This window comes from Tasmannia lanceolata, unplaced genomic scaffold (assembly GCF_043159265.1).
Source record: "Tasmannia lanceolata isolate RefF3 unplaced genomic scaffold, GAP_Taslan_0.1 ptg000037l, whole genome shotgun sequence".
Classification (NCBI taxonomy): domain Eukaryota; kingdom Viridiplantae; phylum Streptophyta; class Magnoliopsida; order Canellales; family Winteraceae; genus Tasmannia; species Tasmannia lanceolata.
In genome coordinates this window covers 52,812,214-52,833,994 of record NW_027518714.1, presented here as the reverse complement: position 1 = coordinate 52,833,994, position 21,781 = coordinate 52,812,214, and the positions used below count along the sequence as shown (strand labels likewise).

General features: G+C 38.5%; 1 protein-coding gene across 1 annotated transcript in view; it reads left to right on the top strand.

Annotated features, from left to right (window-relative positions):
• Positions 1–21,781, top strand: part of LOC143860486 (4-coumarate--CoA ligase-like 9) — a 30,792-nt gene that overhangs the window by 4,400 nt on the left and 4,611 nt on the right. Inside the window, exons 3-5 of the mRNA XM_077371158.1 lie at positions 6,182–6,371; positions 16,512–16,657; positions 16,740–16,807. Of these exons, the coding sequence (XP_077227273.1) occupies positions 6,182–6,371; positions 16,512–16,657; positions 16,740–16,807 (404 nt within the window). The remainder of the gene's footprint in view (positions 1–6,181; positions 6,372–16,511; positions 16,658–16,739; positions 16,808–21,781) is intronic.

Genomic DNA, 21,781 nt, shown 5'->3' with positions numbered 1-21,781 from the left:
ATAGATATTAAATATCCGTCGAATCCGAATCCGACTCTGAATTCGGATAGTGTATACTGTAATCGAATTCGGATATAGCCATATCTGCTCCGAATTCGATCCGTTTACACCCCTAGCCATAGTCATTGATGGTAAATGGACGACTATAGAAAGATAAAGTGCTGCAATACAATGTTCGAATTTACCGGATAAACGGATACGGATAATATCCGAATTCGAACAATATCCGACGGATACGAATTCGGTAATAGATATTAAATATCCGTCAAATTCGAATCCGAATCCGAATTCGGATAGTGTATACTGTAATCGAATTCGGATATAGTCATATCCGATTCGAATTCGATCCGTTTACACCCCTAGTTATATGTCAACTGATGTCGCATTGCCAACAACCCTTGCTTTGCCCCTTTTTTGTAAGGCTTATGACCTTTGTGACTTTCATCGGTACATATAGGGCTATGCATTATATATAAATATTGACCTCTTCTACCCAGGCAAGGGCGGGCCATGCGGCTTGGCTTCCGAGCGCCATGTCAGATCACGTCTTTCAACCTCCCTCTCGAAGAATTCCGGATCGAGCGATTCCTTGCTTTCGTCTTCTGGCACAAATAGCAGATGAGAGAGCCCTTTCGCACTGATTGCTTGCTATGATAAAGTAAGAACGAAGTACTCTATTCGGGTAAAGACTAGATATGTCCAAAACGAGACGCTATAAACTTTTTGAGTCTAGTAGCTTAACAACAATTCCTCTCATGAGCTACCCCACGATCTATTACAAATTCATGAATCGTCCCATGGATTTTTTTGATATTTCGATTGCGTGGTGTATACACACTATGCACACAAAATGGATGGTTATTCTTATTCTATTTTCATCATGGAACAACACTTTCGTTTGAAGTTAAGAATAATGAACCATTTGACCTTCACTGTAGGGCAAGTGGTGGCAATAACAATCTAAACTTTCTGAAATAGGAACCAGAGCTTGAATAGGAAAACAAGTGGACACACATGCAAGGAAACCCAATAAATTAGAATTCTCGTGGAGAGAATAAAAAAGACATTTTCAAAATGTCCCGCCACACCGTCAGACCTTGTTTCTCAAATCGATCATCTGAAACCCAAGACCCAGGCAAACTACCATATTTACTCCCAATAACCCTCACCCACAATTGAGAATGCTCCTCTGCAAACCTCCACAACCCCCTTTTCTTCTTACGCCCGTTTGCTTCTTACTTCACTTTCGGGTTTGTGTGACAACCTCGTGACGACTCTATTGTATGGTAATGATAGGCTGAAGTTAGAGGAAGTCACGACGTCGCTCTTATCGAATGAGATGTAGAAGAAACCTATTTTTTATGGGAGTTAAAGGATGAGTTGGTAGTTTATAGTGGGAATAAAAAAGGAAGACCATCTGACAGGGGATCATTAAAAGACAGGTCAAGAACCAGGGTCATCGGAAAGGGCATGCTAAGCTATTATTGCAAAGAATATGGCCACATCAAGTGGGATTGTTGTTGGAAATTGTAAATCAAAATGAATGTGCATGGGTTTGTGAAAAGTCATTTTAGTCTTCTAGATAGTTATTTTGTGTGGAAAATATATAGAGTCTTTTGTGTTTCCTAAAGTTCTTAATGTCTAGTTAGATTATCAAAGAGTCAAATGATGAGTTCCCATGTAGTTGCTTAGGATATCTAGAGGATTCATGGGAACTGCAACTATGTGGTTAGTGTATTTGCTATTTTTAGGTATGTCTTGATTCTATAAGTGTGGATTCTTAACTATGTGGTTAATGTATTTGCTATTTTTAGGTATGTCTTGAGTCTAGAAGTATGGAGTCTTTGTATAAAGATTGTAAGCTTAAGAACTTCAAGGGATAGCTTAGAGAGAAGCTTCAAGGGTGAAGGCTTAAGGGAGAGTAAGTGTATTAATCTCTTATAAGTTGTTTTGATATATAAAGTTTCTTTACACGTGCCCTTTGGCCGCGTATCTCCTAAGCTCTCTTCCCTTTCTCTTATGATCACAACACGCATAATCGATCCATGTAATTAGGGCCAACAAGTGGTATTAGAGCCTTGCTCGTAGGATGTGTTGTGTTGAAAACCCTGTCTAAGAATTCTTGTATGTTTTATTCTATTTTTCCGAGGAATTTTTTCAGTTAAAACATGGCTTATAATATTCTGATTGAAATATTTTTCTGTCTAGTTAAAAAAAACGGATCATCAATCGATCAGAGTTTTCTACAAAGAGTTATTATCAAAAGAGTAGAGATATGTCAAAGTGGACCGTTTTTTAAAATCCGAAGTTTCAAGTAAAGATTTTCCTTTGAGTATTTGGGTTGGAAGGATCTATTTTAAAGGTTTTTTAGGATGATTATGATCCATTTAAAGGTTTAGCGGAGAGGATTTGTTTAAGGATTTTTGTTAGATTAGAGAATGATTCTCTTCTCTATATCTACTCGTGGTATTTTCATTTGATTGGGTGGTGCAAAATTTTTAGTTTGAGAAAGAGAACGATACTCTTCTCTTATTCTCAAGATTGAAGGGAGAAGTGTCCTTCTCTATGTTCCGGGAAGGAAAACGAATTTCTCTTATTTTCCCGATGAGTGTTGGGAAAAAGAACAAATTTCTTTTTATCCCGATAGTGGTGCAAGAAGGCAACAATTATGATATTTGATGCACCGTGGAAACTATTGTTGTGAATCATTTTTATGGAAGCTTCGGAAAAATTGAAGCTAAAACCTTCCATTAACGGTGTTTGGAAAGAAGGACCGCACCACAAACCAATTTTCAAAACTTCAGTTGAAGTTTTGAAATAATGGACGAATGAATAATTTTTTTGAGAATGTGGTAAGTACGAAGAAAGAAACTGAAGAAAGTTTAGCATATGTCGCTGTTCATTTTTTTTACCGAAATGTTACCCTATCGTTTTCGTGGATGCTAATCATTGTAACCTGATGGAAGAAAGAGAATATGTGGCAGATTTGTCAGATCAAATTGCTTGAAGGAGAAATTGTTATGTTGAAGATGAAGATTTCATAAGTGCTGATGAAGATCAAATTGATAAAGATTAAAAATTTGTTTGTAATTTTGATTTAAGGACCGGTGTTGAAATTGTAAATCAAAATAAATGTGCATGGGTTTGTGAAAAGTCATTTTAGTCTTCTAAGTGAAAAGTCATTTTAGTCTTCTAGATAGTTATTGTACGTGGGAAATATAAAGAGTCTTTTGTGTTTCCTAAAGTTCTTAATGTCTAGTTAGATTATCAAAGAGTCAAATGATGAGTTCCTATGTAGTTGCTTAGGATACCTAGTGGACTCATGGGAACTATAACTATGTGGTTAATGTATTTGCTACTTTTAGGTATGTCTTGAGTCTATAAGTATGGAGTCTTTGTGTAGAGATTTTAAGCTGAAGAACTTCAAAGGAAAGCATAGAGAAAAGCTTCAGGTGAAGGTTTAAGGGAGAACAAGTGTAGTGATCTCTTGTAAGTTGTTTTGATATATAAAGTTCTTTATATTTTGGCGTACACTTGGTTTTTTTTTAGTGTAGCTCTACACTTACCCTTTGGCCGTGTATCTCCCATGCTCCCTTCCCTTTCTCTTATGATAAAAACACGCATAATCGATCCATGTAATTGCGGGCAACAATTGTCCGAAGCGAGCTGACAAGTCGGACAATTGTGCTACAAATACGGTGGTGGCGGTAACTGATGAGCATAGAGAAGTGGTTGGAGACGTTCTCACAGGCTCCATAGGCAATCACACTTCTACTTTAAGATGAGTGAATTGTAGATTCATAGCACTCTGTTCATGCATGCTTCATAAGAGAATATTTTGATACGTTCAAGGAAATAAGGCTAGATATAGTGTCCTTGGGTGACAGATCAACTTGGTGACGTTACGAGAATTGGGACAATGAAGATCAAGATGTTCAATAGAGTAATTCGTACTTTTGGTAGTGTGGTGTATGTCCCAAAGATACACCATAACCTATTGGGCGGCAAAAAATGTATGGTTTGGATACAATATGAAAATAAAGAAAAGGAGAAATCTAGGGCCCAAAGTAACTGTTAACTTACCAATTTCTCCAATAGCTTAAGCTGTTGGAGAAAGGCGTTATTTATCTTTTATACTTTAACACTCCCCCGCATGTGTAGCCCACTTGGCAAACACGTGGGACATGTGGTCCCACTTTGGGCAGACCATCGCATGTGGATTTTTGCTATCTGGGAGGCAAAGAAAGTGATAAGAAGATACGAGAAGCAAGAAAGGATAAGAAAGAGGCAAAGAAAGTGAAAGAAAGAGGAGGGATGAAGGAAAGAGAAGAGAAGGGAGAAAGATAGGAGGAAGGAGGAATGAACCCTGACCTTGGGATGCTATTGATGTTTTTCTCAAATGATGCCTCAATTAGCGGGCGAAATTTGTCTTAAGTGAGTGGGCCCTATCAATAACCAATAAGATATGATTTGACTAACTTTTCGAACACTTAATCTGAATTTGGGACTGATTGTGCTATTTTATGTACAGATTAATCCGTCAAGCTTCAAAAGTTCTCCGGAATAACCTGCGAACCCTTGGGTTTGCATTATATTATCTCTTGGCATGTTGGATTCCAAGGGTTGCAGGTATTCAATTGGAGGCGGAGCCATGGAAATCACACTTGGCTGTATGGTTCTAATGAAAGAGAAGTGTGGTTGATTTTATCGTCTTGTCGGAGACACGGTGAATAGTGTTCCTAAGATCCCAATGTATGGTTGAAAACGATGTGGGGATGTCAAGTACTTGGATATCGTATGTTTTGCAGTTGGTGCAGAGTGGGTTTCCAGGTTGCAGACAATGGTGAGGATGTGACAATACTTGTGATGGGGAGGACGGATCGAGATCCCTCTCCATGGTTGACTAGGTAAGTCGGGTTGGCAGCTACACATTTGGATTGGTTGTAGTGATCAAGTCAAGTGAAGTCAAAACCTGGATGATTCGATGGTGTGTAGCTGGTACTTCGAAAAGCAAACTATGGTTTGCGGCATTATTGGATCGGTCGCGACATCAACAAAAAATATTCGGGTGGTTGGGAAACAAGCTAAGGCGGAGATTGTTGGGAAAGTTTCCTATTTTCCTACATAACACAATTAATTGGGTTGTCTAATTGTGGTGGAAGCTATAAGTAGGAAAATGTCTTTGTATCCTAAAGAGATAGAAAGGGGAAATTATAGATCGAAAGAGTGTTTCCTCTTGGGGGTTTTTCTCTTGTGTTTTCTCTTAGCTACTCTGTATCTGGTCTTGTATGAGAGGACAGGTAAATGGTTGCAGGTTTGCGGGTTTTATGTTAATCCGTTGTAATTCTTGTATTTTGATTTCTCATAGTGAAGATCGTGTTCTTGCCTGTGGACGGAAGCATCTTGGCAGAACTATAAAATTATGAAGGCTGAGGCAAGTCTACAGAAAACTTCTTTCATTGATGGATCAATAAAAGAAAAAATAAAAAGGAATGCTAAACTGAAGGGAGCCCCTGGGAACTAAAACCCTCTTATGGAGACTTCTTTCATTGACTTATCTAATTATTTTAGAACTATTCATTTATTTATCCAATTGTGACACATTTGGAGATACTAGAAATATATTTTATATACCCACCAGGTTGTTGGCTCTTCGGCATAAGTCACGGGTACGCTCCCTGGTGACGGGTGTTCGAATCCCCCCTCGAGTTACCTGATGCACGTGGCGAGTGGGTCGTTGCGCGTATCCGTAGGGACTATTCCTACTCCCGAAGGGGGTGGGGACATCCTACGTCATCAAAAAAAACAAGAACAAAAGAAAGAAATATATTTTGTATCTTATTATCTAGTTTTTCTTCATTCGTTTCAATTTTTATGTATCATCCAATTTAACTTGCTCAAAATTTGTGATTTTGTTTGAGTTACTAATTGTACATGTTTGAATCAAGAAGAATGACATTTGGGTTAATTGCTCTGAATTCATTTTCTTGGTTTTCAAGAACGGATAGTCGGATACAGATTTGTCACACTCTAAGACAGGCACAGATAGATTTGAATCTTTAATTCTATAATCACTATCTTGCACTTTGGGAGTGTTGATGAGAGTACTGATGCCTCTTTCTTTAACTATTGCAATGCCTATTCTAGTGCTGATGTAATTAATGAGTTCTCCTTTTCCTAGGGGTATGGCTTGACTGAGTCAACGGGCAGCGCAACAAGAACAATAGGGCCCGAAGAGAGTCAACATTATGGGTCAGTCGGGCGTCTTGCTGAGAATCTGGAAGCCAAGATAGTCCATCCCACTACTGGTGAGGCTCTATCTCCGGGCCAACAAGGGGAGTTATGGCTGCGAGGGCCAATTATCATGAAAGGTAATGATAAGGTGTTCTTCACAAGCCTAGCAAAAATATAAAAAAAGAATACATTTTCCATAGTTGTGTTCTCTTATACTTATTGTGGCGACACAAGAAGTATTTTTTAAAATTATTTATTACAGTGTAATCGATGTTATCTAAATGCTCTACAATTATCAATTTGTTGATTGATCTTGTCACATCTAATATTGTGACCATTCAAAGAATTTTTTTTTTGTTACTGCCAATTATATTGTGGTACCTAACAATGATGAGCTCACCATCTCTTATCTAGAGCAGTACTCGCATCATTAATTTCACACAATAGTGGTGTAGCTATGTCCCCTCTAGTTAAAATTTGCTTGGATCTCAATTCCAAGGCTCATTTGTGAGTTATCAAAAAGTGGTCGATACTCAGCTTTAACTTATTGTGAGGCATTGTAAGCATGTTGGTGAACTCATTCCATAAGCCCATTATAAGCTGATTGACTTAACAAGCACTTGATTGGTAATTGCCATGTAGTATCAGAGAATGTTCCACGCTCATACAACAAATTCGCTAATGCAAGTAGTATCAGAGAAGAAGAAGAAAATCAAGTTTAAGTGGAAGAGAAATAGGGTAACCTAATTAGTCTCAATATAGAAGAAAACAATAGCAAAGGAAGCTCTCTCTCTCTCTCTCTCTCTCTCTCTCTCTCTCTCTCTCTCTCTCTCTCTCTCTCTCTCTCTCTCTCTCAGCTCGACTTGCATGTGCGTCATGCACATTAGTCCGTCAGGGTCCTCTATAATGCCAGAATGCAAGATATCTACCCAACAAATTTATTTATCGGCATTGTCAGTGTGGCGTCATTGCTTGGCTCACAACAATGCTCACATTCTACGCTTTCTGATTTCTAAGTCTTTTATTTGATCATGTAGTAAGTCTTCCGAGTTACAATTGTGTCCCATTTGTCGACTTTGTAAGCATTATAAACTCCCATTTAATTTGAGTAATAATATATTTTTTTCATTTTCAACAGTTAATTCTGATATTTAAGGCTCTGTTCCAGTTTCTTCTAGATTTGGTTTGTTCTATTTTGTCATTTTTGTCGACAATTGTTTCCATTACACTTTAACTTATTTTCTTCGGAGCAAATATCATCTTCTCCTGTTTTCTTCATGTCATACTCTTGTTTGAGCACAAATCTTACATCTCCAAAGTGATGGTGGGGGTGAGTACATCTTCCATAAGTTTCAAACAGTTTGCCTCTCACATGGCATCCACCAGCAATTTTCATTACCCCACATATCGTCCCAGAATGGTGTAGCAGAATGGAAGCACAAATACTAGTTAGAATTGTTAGATTGATGTGAATGGATGCAATCTCTGAGTAGTATCTTAAGCCACAAAGGCTCACAACTCACTTGAGCAATCGCTCTATGTTCACACTAAGCACTATATCTTGCCACCACATCTTGTTTCTTGCTCTTCTATTTGACTAGATTGCCGCCCACAAAGGTATAGTAGCTTCTAGGTGTTCTCTAGAGATACTGTATAATCTTCTGAACTGCTTCTAGGTGCATAGTCCGAGGAGATTGCATGAACCTGGTAAGTGGTAACTATGCTTATGGCAAAGGCAATATTTAGGCAAATAATGGTGGTTTTGTTTTTTTGCTTTCTAGAAATCCTCGGCTCTGAGGATGAACTCTGCCATGGCTTACTGCTTCAGAGTTTTTCTTCCCCAACATCGCTTTGGTTCACACATTGCACTCCTATGTTTCTCTCCTGCATGTAGTATACTAGTTTTGCAGCCCCAGATGAACCAATCCGAACCTCCTGATCCAGGACTGATTAAAATGAGGCAACTGGATATATTGCTTTCCCAAAGAGATGAAGAGGATGAAGCAAGAAAACTGAAAAAACCACATTCAAACCCCCCCCCCCCCCGAAAAGGATCAGTCACCCACAAAACACCCCAAAAAATCCAAAGAAAAGACCACGGAACCGAAAAGCCCAATCCACCCAGGAGATTACATGGAGAAGACACCTCCTCAGGCCCAGACCCTTAACCAATTCATCTTCTCTGCTACCAGGTCCCCACACCCAACCCAAGCAGATGAGACGTGGTTGAAGATGAATACCTCTTTGGGAAACCAGTTACTTGGCTAGGAAGTCTTAAACAAACATGTAAACCCTACAGCTACACTGCTAGCTGATAGAGACATTTCCCCATCAGCAACCAATCTAACTACCACTCAAAACAAATGGAGTGATATCTTCACCAAACCCCCAAACAAATGCAAGGAGTCTAAAATTGAGTATCACACCCCTGAAAAGTTATAAAATGGGGAAAATGAAGCCCGCTTTCTAAAGGAGGATTTTGAAGAAGTTTAACAAAAATGGAAAAACTGTTTGCTTGGATACTTCATGGGAAGGAGACCATACTACGTTACTCTAAGCGATCATTTGCAAAGGAAATGGAACCTCAAGGGGAGTTCCAGCTCATCGCCCTCGCAAGAAGTTTCTTTCTGTTCAAATTCACCCTGGAAGAAGATTGTGTCAAAGTCCTAGAAGCACCTACAACTACATTTGAGGGCAGAGCCCTCATTCTCCAAAAATGGTCTCCTGAATGCTCCCTTGAGCGGCAGAAACTCACCAGTATTCCCATCTGGATCAGATTCCCTAGGCTCCACCTAAGATATTGGACAACCAAAGGTCTTGGAAAGCTTGCAACCTGCAACGGGCGCCCCCTATTCATAAAATCACAAACAGCTGAAGCCTCAATGCTCAGCTATGCCAGGGTCTGTGTTGAAGTTTCAGTTGAAAACACACTCCTAAATTCCATTAGGCCACGTTTGGATACCAGCAAGATTTAGATTTAGATTTAGTTGATATTTTTAACTGGATCAGATCCTTAGATTTCCAAATTAGCTACAACAGTGCAAAAAATTCCGATTTTCAAATCTTTTCTGCGAGACATTATTTGGAAATCAATATTTGTGGCAACTTCCATCACCATCGCTGCTCCTCGACGTTGCTCCGGCAGCAGCAACACATCCCTCCCTCCCTCCCTCTCTCTCTCTCTCTCTCCCTCTCTCTCTCTCTCTCTCTCTCTCTCTCTCTCTCTCTCTTAAACATGATCATGAAGATGATTGATGTTTTTTGTGTCTAAAACTCAAATTCAAATGCATGAGGTATCCAAACGGTCATTCCTCCTGAGGCTCACACTCCCAAATCATCAAGTACGACTGGAAACCTCACGCATGCATTCTGTGCAAGGACTTTAGAGTTTAGCCACCCACCATAGTACCAGCATGCACTAGCTGCCCCAAAACAACCACCAAGGTAAAAATGGATCCAGAAAACAAATCCAACTAGAAATTAGAGGAAAATCATCCAAATTAGAATGAAAATGGAAGAACAGAGAAGCGCCACTTTGAAAACCCAGGCCACAATAAAGAAATCAGAAGGATTCATACTAGCAATTCCTCTACCAGCCAAAATGGAACCCAGCTTGGAAACAACTTCAGTATTCTCGAATCCCCTGGAGGAAGGACGCAATTCCTATTCTATATCCGTGGAGGAAGGAATAGAGATTGAGTAGGACAATGAATAAGAGGATTGCTCCGACCCTGAAGAGGTCCCCTCCTCATTGGAATCCTCCTCAGAAAAGGAAGACGATCCAACAAACACAACACGTTCCAAAGAATCTCGAAAAAAGAAAGTATCCTGGGAGGATGAATGTCATCTAGTCCAGCTGATCCCAGTTGAGCAAGAGGATAGTGAAGAAGAGAATCCGGAACTTGAGGAATCAAATGAATCACAGCATGAAGTTCACAAGAAAAATTGGCCAAGTCGCTCACAAAGATCCCAACATATCCCTACCAAATTAGCTGATATGTAACTCACAAGTATTGAGCATTTAGATCTCTTAGGCTTAGTTTTCATCTTTCATATGTTTTGAGCCTTGGTTCTCCCTCTATCACATGTTTCGAGTTAGGGGTGGCTTTTGTGCTTATTATTGTATCATATTTCTCTTTATCAAATAAACCGGTAGGGGTCCCCACCAAACCCCAGCTTACCCATAAAAAAATGCAAATATTGGTGTGATGTAGATAAGCTTCCCAACCACTCTCTTATAGACTAATATGAGAGTGCATGAACCCGCTAACTATTTCTTTTGAGATATGAAGATGCTCTGCTTAGATCTGGACACTTCAATCCTTAGGAAATATTACACTTCAATCCTTTGATGTTGAATGTTTGCCCAAGATGATCGTTTAAATCTTGAACATGAGGAGCTACCTAGTGGAGACTCCCCATCCTTCACTCCTCTTCTTCTTTTCTTCTTGAGGATCAGCCCTTTGTGTAAGAACCGGTAAAATATATATGTATAAATAAATAAAAATGGCCTCATAGGTGGGTAATCATCGGCCATTACTCATTTTCCCCAAGTAATCGGGCATGAGGACATCTGGCATAATGGGGCATACGCGATTCGAACCCAACTCAAAGCTAGGATTGAACGACTTCCTACCACTAAGCCACCGCCCCAGATGTCAACAAAAACGGAATAGATATATACATATATTAAAATTTTCCAATAGTCACTATTCATAATTACTATGCACAATAGTCACTATGCAAGATTTACTATGCAGAAATACTATGTAAGATTACTATGCAGAAATACTATGCAAGTTCACTATTGAGATAAACTATTCAAAAGTACTATTCACAGTAGGACCCACCGAGTACTATTCACAAGCGGGTCCCACACAAGCGGGTCCCACATCAGCGGGTCCCACACAAGCGGGTCCCATATAAGCGGGTCCCACATCAGCGGGTCCTACACAAGCGGGTCCCACCAACAGCGGGACCCATCACTAGTCAGCACAACTATTACAGTCACGCACACCGTCTACTATTACACCTAACATTTACTGTTCAAACAACGAAAATAATAATTTAATAATATAATTATCGACGAAAAATAATTAAATAATATTAATCACTGTTACTTCGTTGACGAATATAATAATTAAATATCTAAATAGTATTTACTATTCAAAAGTACTGTTCACAAAAAAAATCTATAAATAGCGGATCTCAGAAGAAGAAAAAAACTCACGAGAGAAACAGAGAAGAGAAAATAGTAGGGGAAAGAGGGAAAGAGGGAGAGAAGAAGAGGAAAAGGAAATCCGCTTCAAGGTAAGTCTTTTAAAATATTTATGATTGGTTAATCTTAGTAATTTAGGATAAAACGTGCATATGAGGCGATAACTCGCTATAGATTATGCAAGTTTTATCATCTTATTTGAACGGTGAAATGCTGGCATAGTAACCGTAAAGTAAATGGTTGGTTCTACCACCTATGTATAAAGCATGCATATGAGGCGATAACTCGCTACAGATTATGCACGTTTTATAATCTTATCTGAACGGTGAAATGCTCGCATAGTAACCGTAAAAGTAAATTTTATCAAAGAAAGGCAAAACGGGCAGAGGATGGTAAACTGTTGAACATAGTCACACGTGGGGCCCACATGAATAGTAACATACGGGGCCCACATGAATAGTAACATGCGGGGTCCATATGAATAGTGCATACTGGGCCCCATGATCTTAAAATTTGATAGAACGAACACTGAACACAGGGAACATTATTTTAGGACATAGACAGACATTACCTGGACAGAAAAGACACTGCTTTAAAATTAATTAGAATATATTTACAGGTTATCCATTCAAAGGTGTAAGCTCAAACACACCTGTGACCGGAAAACTGATGTAAGGGTCCTCTATCTTTGATTCTCTTTTGATGTAAGGATTTTCTGTCTTTTGATTCTCTTTTGCTATGTAAGGGTTCCCTATCTTTGATGAGTTTTCTTCCATTGATTGTCTTTTGATATACTGGATGTACTGATTTCATATTCTTTGATTTTCTTTATACACAATTGCTATAAGAATTTCTATCCTTCTAATATCCACCACTAATGAGAATCCAAGGGGGATCTTTTCTTTCAGGCCCCATTCCTTTCAGATAAATGATTTGTTTCCGTGAGATATGTTTATGTTTAGGGTTTATCTTGTGATACCCTAATTCTGAATATGGACTAAGTTATGTTTCCGTGAGTTATGTTTATGTTTAGGGTTTATCTTGTGATACCCTAATTCTCAATATGGACTGAATTATGGCTATGATGACGGGTGGACGCGTTATAGTCCTCCATGTGCACGTGGGTAAAGACGACTCTAGAGAGTGTAAATCTAGAGGATTATGGGCCGAGGTATGGCTATGATGACGGGTGGACGCGTTATAGTCCTCCATGTGCTCGTGTGCGCGTGGGTAAAGACGACTCTAGAGAGTGTAACTCTAGAGGATTATGAGCCGAGATATGACAGCATCTATGCTTAATGAAGTCTATATTTTCTCTATACGTTTGGAAAGTATGTTGTGTTTATTCTTTCCTTCCATGTTTACGTTTGGAAAGTATGTTGTGTTTATTCCTTCCTTCCATGTTTATAATGTGAAATGCCCTATCTGCAAAATATCATGTTCTTATGAGCTTGACAATTCTACATCACTTGTTGCTTATACCCTACTGGGCTATTTGAGCTCACCCCTTTCTTTGCCTGTTTTATTGTTCCAACCCCAGGTGAAGTATAGACGGGAGACGAAGAATGCTAGAGTCGAATGCAGAACTGTTATAAAGGACCAATATGTTTTAAATATGTTTTGAATTATGTCTTGAATTATGATGTAATAAGTTAGACCTAATTTCTGTAAACCCTCTAAATATAGTTATTGAGATCTTGGGAATAATGAAAGTTTTTGAGAAAGATGCTCAAAAGATGATGTAATATTCTTCAACGCACCGAGTTGGCTTCCAAAAATCCGGGGCGTTACACTTTGGCTCTGATACCATGCTAGAAATGAGATTAGGGTTAGAAGAGAGTCTTTCCTTCTTGAGGATCAGCCCTTTGGCTCTGATACCATGTTAGAAATGAGATTAGGGTTAGAAGAGAGGAAGAAGAAGAGTGAAGGATGGAGAGTCTCCACTAGGGAGCTCCTCATGAATATGATGTATATATAGGCCCAAACTAGGGCAACAATGTACAATGACAACAATACTCCTAACTACTACAAGTAATGTCTAAACTACCCTAATACATTCTTCAACACTCCCCCCTCAAGCTGGAGTGTATATGCTATGGAACTCCAGCTTGGTACAAAGAAAACTACAACAATCAACTAAAAATAACAAAAAGTACATAATCTCATACACACATCCAGCTTAGTATAACATCATCTATATAGAATATCATAATCGTGGTACTCCAACTCTCTTGATGAAGATGTATTCATTTGCACAACCCCTTTTGAACCCTATCTGCACCATAACTGAACTAACTTGTAAAAACATGCTTGAGGTGATTGTTTGAGGCTGTATATCACTACTTGTAAAAACATGCTTCAGGTGATTGTTTGAGGGTGTATATTGCTCTCTTTATCCTACACACACTTTCCCTCTCTAACCCTTAGGCTGAAAATTAGGCGAAAGATCCTTGCAGACTTCTTCTTGAAGGTTTCCATGAGGGAAGGCATTCTTTACATCTAGATGATGGAGGGGTGAGCCATTGTTGGCATTCAAATAGAGCAAGGCTCTGGTGTTGAGTTTAGTAGCGGGCGAGACTGTCCCCTGAGAGTTAATTCCTTACAACTATGTAAATCCTTTGGCTACCAAGCAGGCTTTATATTCCTCTATCAACTATCCGCTTTATATTTGACAATATATACCCACTTATACCAGATCACATGTTTTCCTTTTGGGAACTTAACTAGATTCCATGTGTGATTCTTTTCTAGCACTTTCCTTTCTTCTATCATTGCTTTCTTCCACTGTGGTTAAGCTGAACTATTTGAAACTTTTTTTGAAATTGAGACAGTAGCAATTGATGAAAGGTAAGCTCTATAGGAAGGGGATAGGTGACTCATGAAACAAAGCTATAAATGGGAAGAGAAGTATAGGATCTTTTCCCTTGTGTGAGGCAATGGATAAGTTAGAAGGTAAATCTAAAATAAGAGGCAAATATAGATTAATACTTGAATCAAAGGCCTCGTATTGTTGCTGGTCGGTTGAGATTATGGCTTGCCCATTTCCACGTTTTCGTTGAGTGTAGACTTGGTGTTGCTTAGGAGGATCACTTGAAGAGACATTGACATCATAGTTGATTGGAAGAGGAACCAAATTTTTACTAGTAGTGGATCGTGAATTGATTTGCTGAGTGACAAAAAATAGGAAAATTCCTCATGAGAAGTAACATCCATAGACACATTACTTTTTTTCTTTTTCTTTTTCTTTTTTTATCTTTGGACATGAACATTTGTATCCTTTTTGGGTGCTGGAATATCCCATGAATAAACATTTGATTGCCTCGGCTGTCTTTCTGTTGCCAAGGATGTGAACAATGCAGACACATCTAAAAATTTTAGGAGGAATGAAAAACATTTGAGCATTGTATTTGGGAGTTGCAAAAAGAGATTTGACATGAAGAATTCAATATGACGTACAATTGATGAGCTATGAAACAGTCAAAACTGCTTCACTCCAATAGGATTTTGCAGCCTTCACTCGAAGGAGCAAGGATCTGGTAAGTTCCAAAAGTTGATAGTTTTTTCTTTCTCCTACTCTATTTTATGTGGAGTATATAGACATGAACTTTGAAACTTAATACAATATGATATTTTTGTAGAGCATGAAAACTGTACTCACCCCCATTATTTGATCAAAGAATTTCTCTATCTTTTTAAATTGGGTGTGAATCATCTCATGAAAGATCTTAAATATGCTCAAGACTTCATCTCCAAATTTCATAAGACAGCTACAAATCATCGACAAAACAAATGAAGTAGCAATATCCATAAAAAGACACAATCAGAGATGCCCCCACACATCAGAATGCACAATATGAAATAGAACTCATCTTTTTATTACCAGTGGAAGAAAAAGATATCCTATATTGTTTAGACGACTGGCGCATCTCGCATTGTAGATTCATTCTATTATTTTAATTCAAAAAACATGGAAACAAACAACATAAACTAGAAATGGAAACATGTCCAAGCTGTGAATGCCACTACATTACTCGGTCTTTATTCTGGACAGATAATGAACGAAGAGCCATAGGACTGGATGTTCCAACTAGGTCGAGAATATATAAGCCTCATTATGACCGCTGTCAATTATCTTCCTTGTTTTCAAGTCCAAAGGAAAGAATTTCATACTGAAATTTATATGTGTTAAAGTATAAAAGATTAAACAACGCTTTCTCCAACGGCTTAAGCTTTTGGATTAATTGGTAGTTTTCACATGGTATCAGAGCCAAAGGTCCTGAGTTCAAACCTCCTTGATAGCAAAAATCCACATGTAATGGCCAAACCCAAAAGAGGGATCACATGTGCCACATGTAGGCCAACCCTAGAGAGAGGGACCACGAGTGAGGGGGAGTGTTAAAGTATAAAATAAATCAATGCCTTCTCCAATGGCTTAAGCTTTTGGAGTAATTGGTAGTTTTACAATAGTTTCTGTAAGACTAATGACTGAGAATAGATTCAAAGAAATAGAGTGAACATGAAGTACAAAAGCAAATGTCAAGGAAGAAGTAACACTGAAATTTATAGTTTTCTTATTTTATTATCTAGTAATTGAATGTATTTAGTAGAACCCTTCATTTATAGGTAATGCATGCATAATTCTCCTCTCAGATTAACAATATCTGACATATCTTCATATTATGACAATATCTTATTTTAGAGATGGACCGTCTAACAAATGAAGAAATTTAGTGGACTAAGGTATAGTATTTATTAGTCAATGAGTGAAGCACTCATTGGATTTCCTGAAAAACGAACCATGAAGACCATATGCAACTCATTTTTATCAGAAAAAAGGGAGTGCAATGCCTTTTATTTCTGGATGACAGATCGTTTTCTAAATCATGAATAGCCAGACGATTACCAATATTCTTCATGCATGAAAAAACAGTGCAAGTTGAAGATTCAATCCTTCAATATCATTAGGATCTCGTTTGAAGTTTTTAATCCATATAGTCATATAGATAATATATTACTTCATTCATTATTTGATGAATGGAGTCGGGTGATGTTAGTGCAGGTTACATAGGCGATGATGATGCGACTGCTTCTACCTTGGATTCAGAAGGCTGGATGAAGACAGGTGATCTATGTTACTTTGATCATGATGGATTCCTCTTCATCGTGGACAGGTTGAAGGAACTGATAAAGTACAAGGCATATCAGGTAATTATATTAGTTTTGAAAAAAACTTGTATAACAATGGTCACTTTTCAAATTAATCTATTTCAAATTGGACCACATGCAGGTTCCCCCTGCTGAGTTGGAGCAAGTACTTCAATCTCATCCAGAAATTGCTGACGCTGCAGTTGTTCCGTACGTATATGATGGTGTTCTTGCCTATCTTTTGGCTAATTTTGTTGAATTTTGTTTGGAGTTTGACAAACAAACAAATAAATAAATAAATAAATAAAAGTCTACACCAAATCCTCTGTAAACGAAGAACTGATAAATGTGTCTTCAACTTATCCTGTTATTTGCATACATGATTTCTCAAAATGATCCAACTCAACTGAAAAAAGATTCACCTTCCAACACTAATAGAAGTTTATGGAACATTTCCATGACATCAGGGAATATGGATGGAGCCCTTCCGATTTTAGAAAATTATTTATCACTTTTGGCGGAAGAACCTTGTTAAGTTGTTTTGAATGACCTACTAGAACATAAGCAACATACACATGATGTGTTGGCTCCCATAAGCCATTATTTCATAACCTCAACTTCTCTGTTAGCCAAACTCTCTTAAACACTAATATTCTTTGGCTTGTTAATTCCAAAGAGTAAGTGTAATTGCAGATGATTCATAGTTTGTGTTTCTGCGAAAATTGGGAAACTGCATAAAGGAAGTTCTTTGGATTTATTAAGCGCATTGGGGACTTGAAGGAAGATTCCTCAATAACTTTTTGGCCATACAAAATTCTAGATTAAGCATGGATACAGGAGTGGAGGTTTCAAATCATGGAATTTTCCATCTTAAGTAGTTATCCATTTCTCTTTGCCTACTTTCATCATAGAAATGTACCTCTTGGTCATCTAGGCTGGTAACTACATTCTACTCTATAACATCAGGGTTCAACACTGTTTTATTTTTCTTTTTATTTGGTAGCTAATCTGGGACTGAACCTAAGGCCTTAATGTTGAAGCACAAACCCTCAACCAATTTAGCTATAGGCCGAACCTCTCAACATTTATGTGTATGGAGAAACAAAAGTTTTTTAATGCGTCTTTACAATTTCTAGCATCTTAGATGTAACATTTAGAATGACAGCTGGTCGCTAGAATTCGTAGGAGAGATTTAAAATTGAAATTGAGACAAATGCTAGTAAAGAAAGCAAATCAACTTTTAAAATTTCTCAGTTGTCTAAAAATTCTACGTCTTCCCATATTTAGTTTTTATTGAGGGAAGTTTACCACATCTGTTAGAATGGAGAATGGATAAGGAAAGAGAAAAAGAAGAAGAGTGAGGGAGAAGATGAGAGATTCTACACTAAGGAGCTCTCCCATGAATATGATGTATATATAGGCCCAAAGTAGGGCAACACGGTATAAAGACTATAATACCTCTCAACACGGTCCAAAAGACTTACTCCACTTTTCCAAGTTTGTCTCCTTGGGTATTCTCCACTAAATCCGACACCACACGAAGCCCGGATCGGAAGGCGAGGTACAATCACACTAAATAAGGGACAAAGCCCTTCTCACTACAAATCAAGGGATGAAACTCTTCTCACCAAATAATCTTGAATGACGAAGAGGAAGCACCCTCAAACCCTCTAGGAAGGCATATAATTACAATGAAAGCTCTCAAACTCTCCAATGATTAAAAACAATGAAGCATATGGAGATCTTTAAAATGGGTATGGAAAATCAAAGCTCTTGAAGAAATATGATAGATTTCAAAAGTTAAGCTCAAATGATATTTTCAATCTTTCCAAAAGTAGTAAAATGTTTGATTAAAACTCATATATATATATATATATATATATATATATATATATATAGAGAGAGAGAGAGAGAGAGGAAAGTGTTTCTAAGCACATGCTTAGATACGCTTATCTAAGCACATGCTCAAAAACACATGTGGCCCACATTTTTTGGGGGATCCAAAGCATTCATTTGGAAGGCCCTTCCATGGATAGGGTGTGTACCAAAAATCAGCCATATGGGATCATCCTAACCCTGCCATTTGTGGAGGGGAAAATGGGCAGAAACATGGGCACACAGTGTCTGTCCATTTTCCACTCCAACTTTGATTGGGCTAGGATGATCCTATAGGGCTGATTTTTGGTACACACCCTATCCATGGAAGGGCCTTCCAAATGAATGCTTTGGATCCCCCAAAAAATGTGGGCCACATGTGTTTTTGAGCATGTGCTTAGATAAGTTTATCTAAGCATGTGCTTAGAAACACTTTTCTCATATATATATAAAAATGGACAAACACAACTTGACCACAAATCTGCCCATTTTTCCCTCCACTGTTGGATGGGTTAGGATGATCCTATGGGGCTGATTTTTTGTGGACACCCTATCTAGGTAAGGGCCTTTCAAATGAATGGTTTGGATCACCCAAAAAATGTGGGCCCCCACTGTTTTTAACCCGACCGAGTAGATAAGCTTATCTACTCGACCGAGTACGCACACCTTTCCCTATATATATATATATAGATTCATGACCATTTGGGGGTGAAATGGGCAAGAAAAGAATCAAAACGGTCAAAAGGAAAATTAGCCGTTTGAACCCCAACGACTATTTTTTGCTGCAGACCCCGTCGACCGGGGAGGGTCAGTCGATTGGGTCAAAGCCCGTTGGTCATTTTTATTTTTGCTCTCCCGATAGCGGCGGTTGACTGGTCCTACTCAGTCGACCGGTCCAATCCGTCAGATTGGTTGCTGGAATTCCGGCAACCTATCTGCGGTCGACCGGCCTAGTATGTTGGGTTGGTTACTGGATTTCCAGCAACCCATCCGCGGTCGACCGGACCGGCCTTGTACTAAAATGCTGTTTTAACTTTGAAACTTGATATTTTGGGCCTTGGTCTTTGTGCTTTGGTCCATGGTTTTAAAACATATTTTGAGACTTGTGAATGATGTTTTCTATGAAATACAAATAGGTCTCAAGAGTGGTTTTGAAAATAGTTTGAAAACGCTTTGAAATGCAAAACCACTTTGAAAGAGATCTTCATTACAATCTAGAAAATGTAAAATTGTAACGACCCAATTTACACAACGGGTCGCTACGGGGAAAAGACAACAAAAACCACATGAATTATTTTTTTTAAAAACCATACATGAGATAAAGAATTTAAGAAGTAAATAAATGAGTGCGCAATCTTATTCCTTTTTAAATAAAGTCTGCTACATCAACCAATAAACCCCATCACTAATCAAGTCCATAAACTAATTACGACTAAAAATAAAACTCAATACTATGGATAAGACAATGATGTGCCAATATCAATAAGAAAATAAAAATGAAAAATTGTGGTCGTTACAAAAATACTCTAACTCCCTGATTGCATTGGATTCAAAGATCTTCTTTGGGCTCTTGTGCTTGTAGATGAACACTTGATATAGGTTTGGTCCATGTGACTTCTCTTCTTGAATGATCTCCGCTTTGAACGCTCGAGAAGGTCACCGACACTTGTTCAACTTCAATGACATTGTGCAAGGCATGCTTGTGGGATCTTCAACTTTAGCTCTTGACTTGGACACCTTCCAAGGATGATGTCTCTAATGTATGCAAGCTCTCTTGGTTCATTTGTGCATGTTGATCTTCAAGCCGTGTGTGGTGTTGTATTGTGCTAATGTGCTAACTTTGAATTGACATATGAAATTCCTGTATAAAGAACAACACTGCAGTGCAACACATTAGCACATAAAGACTAATTAATTTGGTTTTGCTAGCATCAAAACAATAAGGAAAAGGTGATTTGTTGAACCCTTGGAAGCCCTTGGGTTAACACACACCAAAGGCGCTCACAATGAAGACGATGAGTAGACATCAACAGAACATCATAGCGCCAAAAGAAAAACACCAACAACCATGCGATAGAAAATCAGCCCATCACAACGAGGATCAACAACCAATGCGCTCAACAACGGGGCGTACGATAACCAAAGAACGAACGACAACCAAATAGCACTTCGCCTGAGGAAACAACATGGCCGAAAGCAACTCTAACGACTGGGCATATAGCTACAACAACAACACGGCCGAATGCAACACAAATGATCGAGCATATAGCTACAACAATAACAAGGCCAAAGTAACGCTAACGACCGGGCATATAGCCACCATCAAAGTAGATTACAATGCAAACCACAACAACCACAATGAATGCATAAAACTACGCAAGGCAACTACACATGTGTAGAAGCACCGAGTCCACCAACAACATCAAGCGTGGAAGGAAACAACCAACAACACGAAGAACCAACCAACAACCAACCACAACAATTATGATCTCAAGCACGATCAACCCAATCAATAAACCAACTATAACCACAACCAACCCAACCAATAATGATCATAAACCAACAACCAACCATACAACGAACCAACCAACAAAAAAGGGGTGCACCTACATAACCCCGAGTCACAAAAAAACACCACACTCCATCCATGGAATTACATGAGGCCGAAGGCCTTCAACTTGCACCGATAAGAATAACTTCAAGGCACCACAACTCTTTCTGACATTTTATCAAACACTGGGCATGCACTTTTGATATCAACACAAACGCCATACAACACAACGAATAGAGAGAGATAACAAAGATTAGGATGGAGATTGATGGGGATGAGGCTCAAAAAAGAAAGAAATAGAGGACTTAAACCATAAAGAGGGAGGTTAGGAAACTAGAAAGAACTCACCAATGGACTAAGATTTAGAAAAGAAAGAGGATTTATGGATTTAGAACAAAAAATTTGGTATTTGGGATTTGGGGTTTTGGATGGAGATTGTTACGTGCCTTATCTGGCCCCACTTGGATTAAATAAATAAGTTTAGATATTGTTGCTTTATTAGTTGTTTAGTTTGGGTAGGACTCTTAGGGATAAGGGTTATCTAGATTAGGGTTTTTTTTTAAATAACATGTAGTCAATCTTTTGGAAAGGAATGAAGAAAATTGTTCTAGAAAGTGTTTTGTGCACAAAGGAGGACGGATCCTTCCCTCGAAGTGGATCAAGAGGCTGATCTTCCCTCTGAGAAGATCAAATCCGTTGCGAACCGATTTGGGTTCGTAACAGAGATTCAGGGTTTGGGAATTTGGAAAAGAGTTATG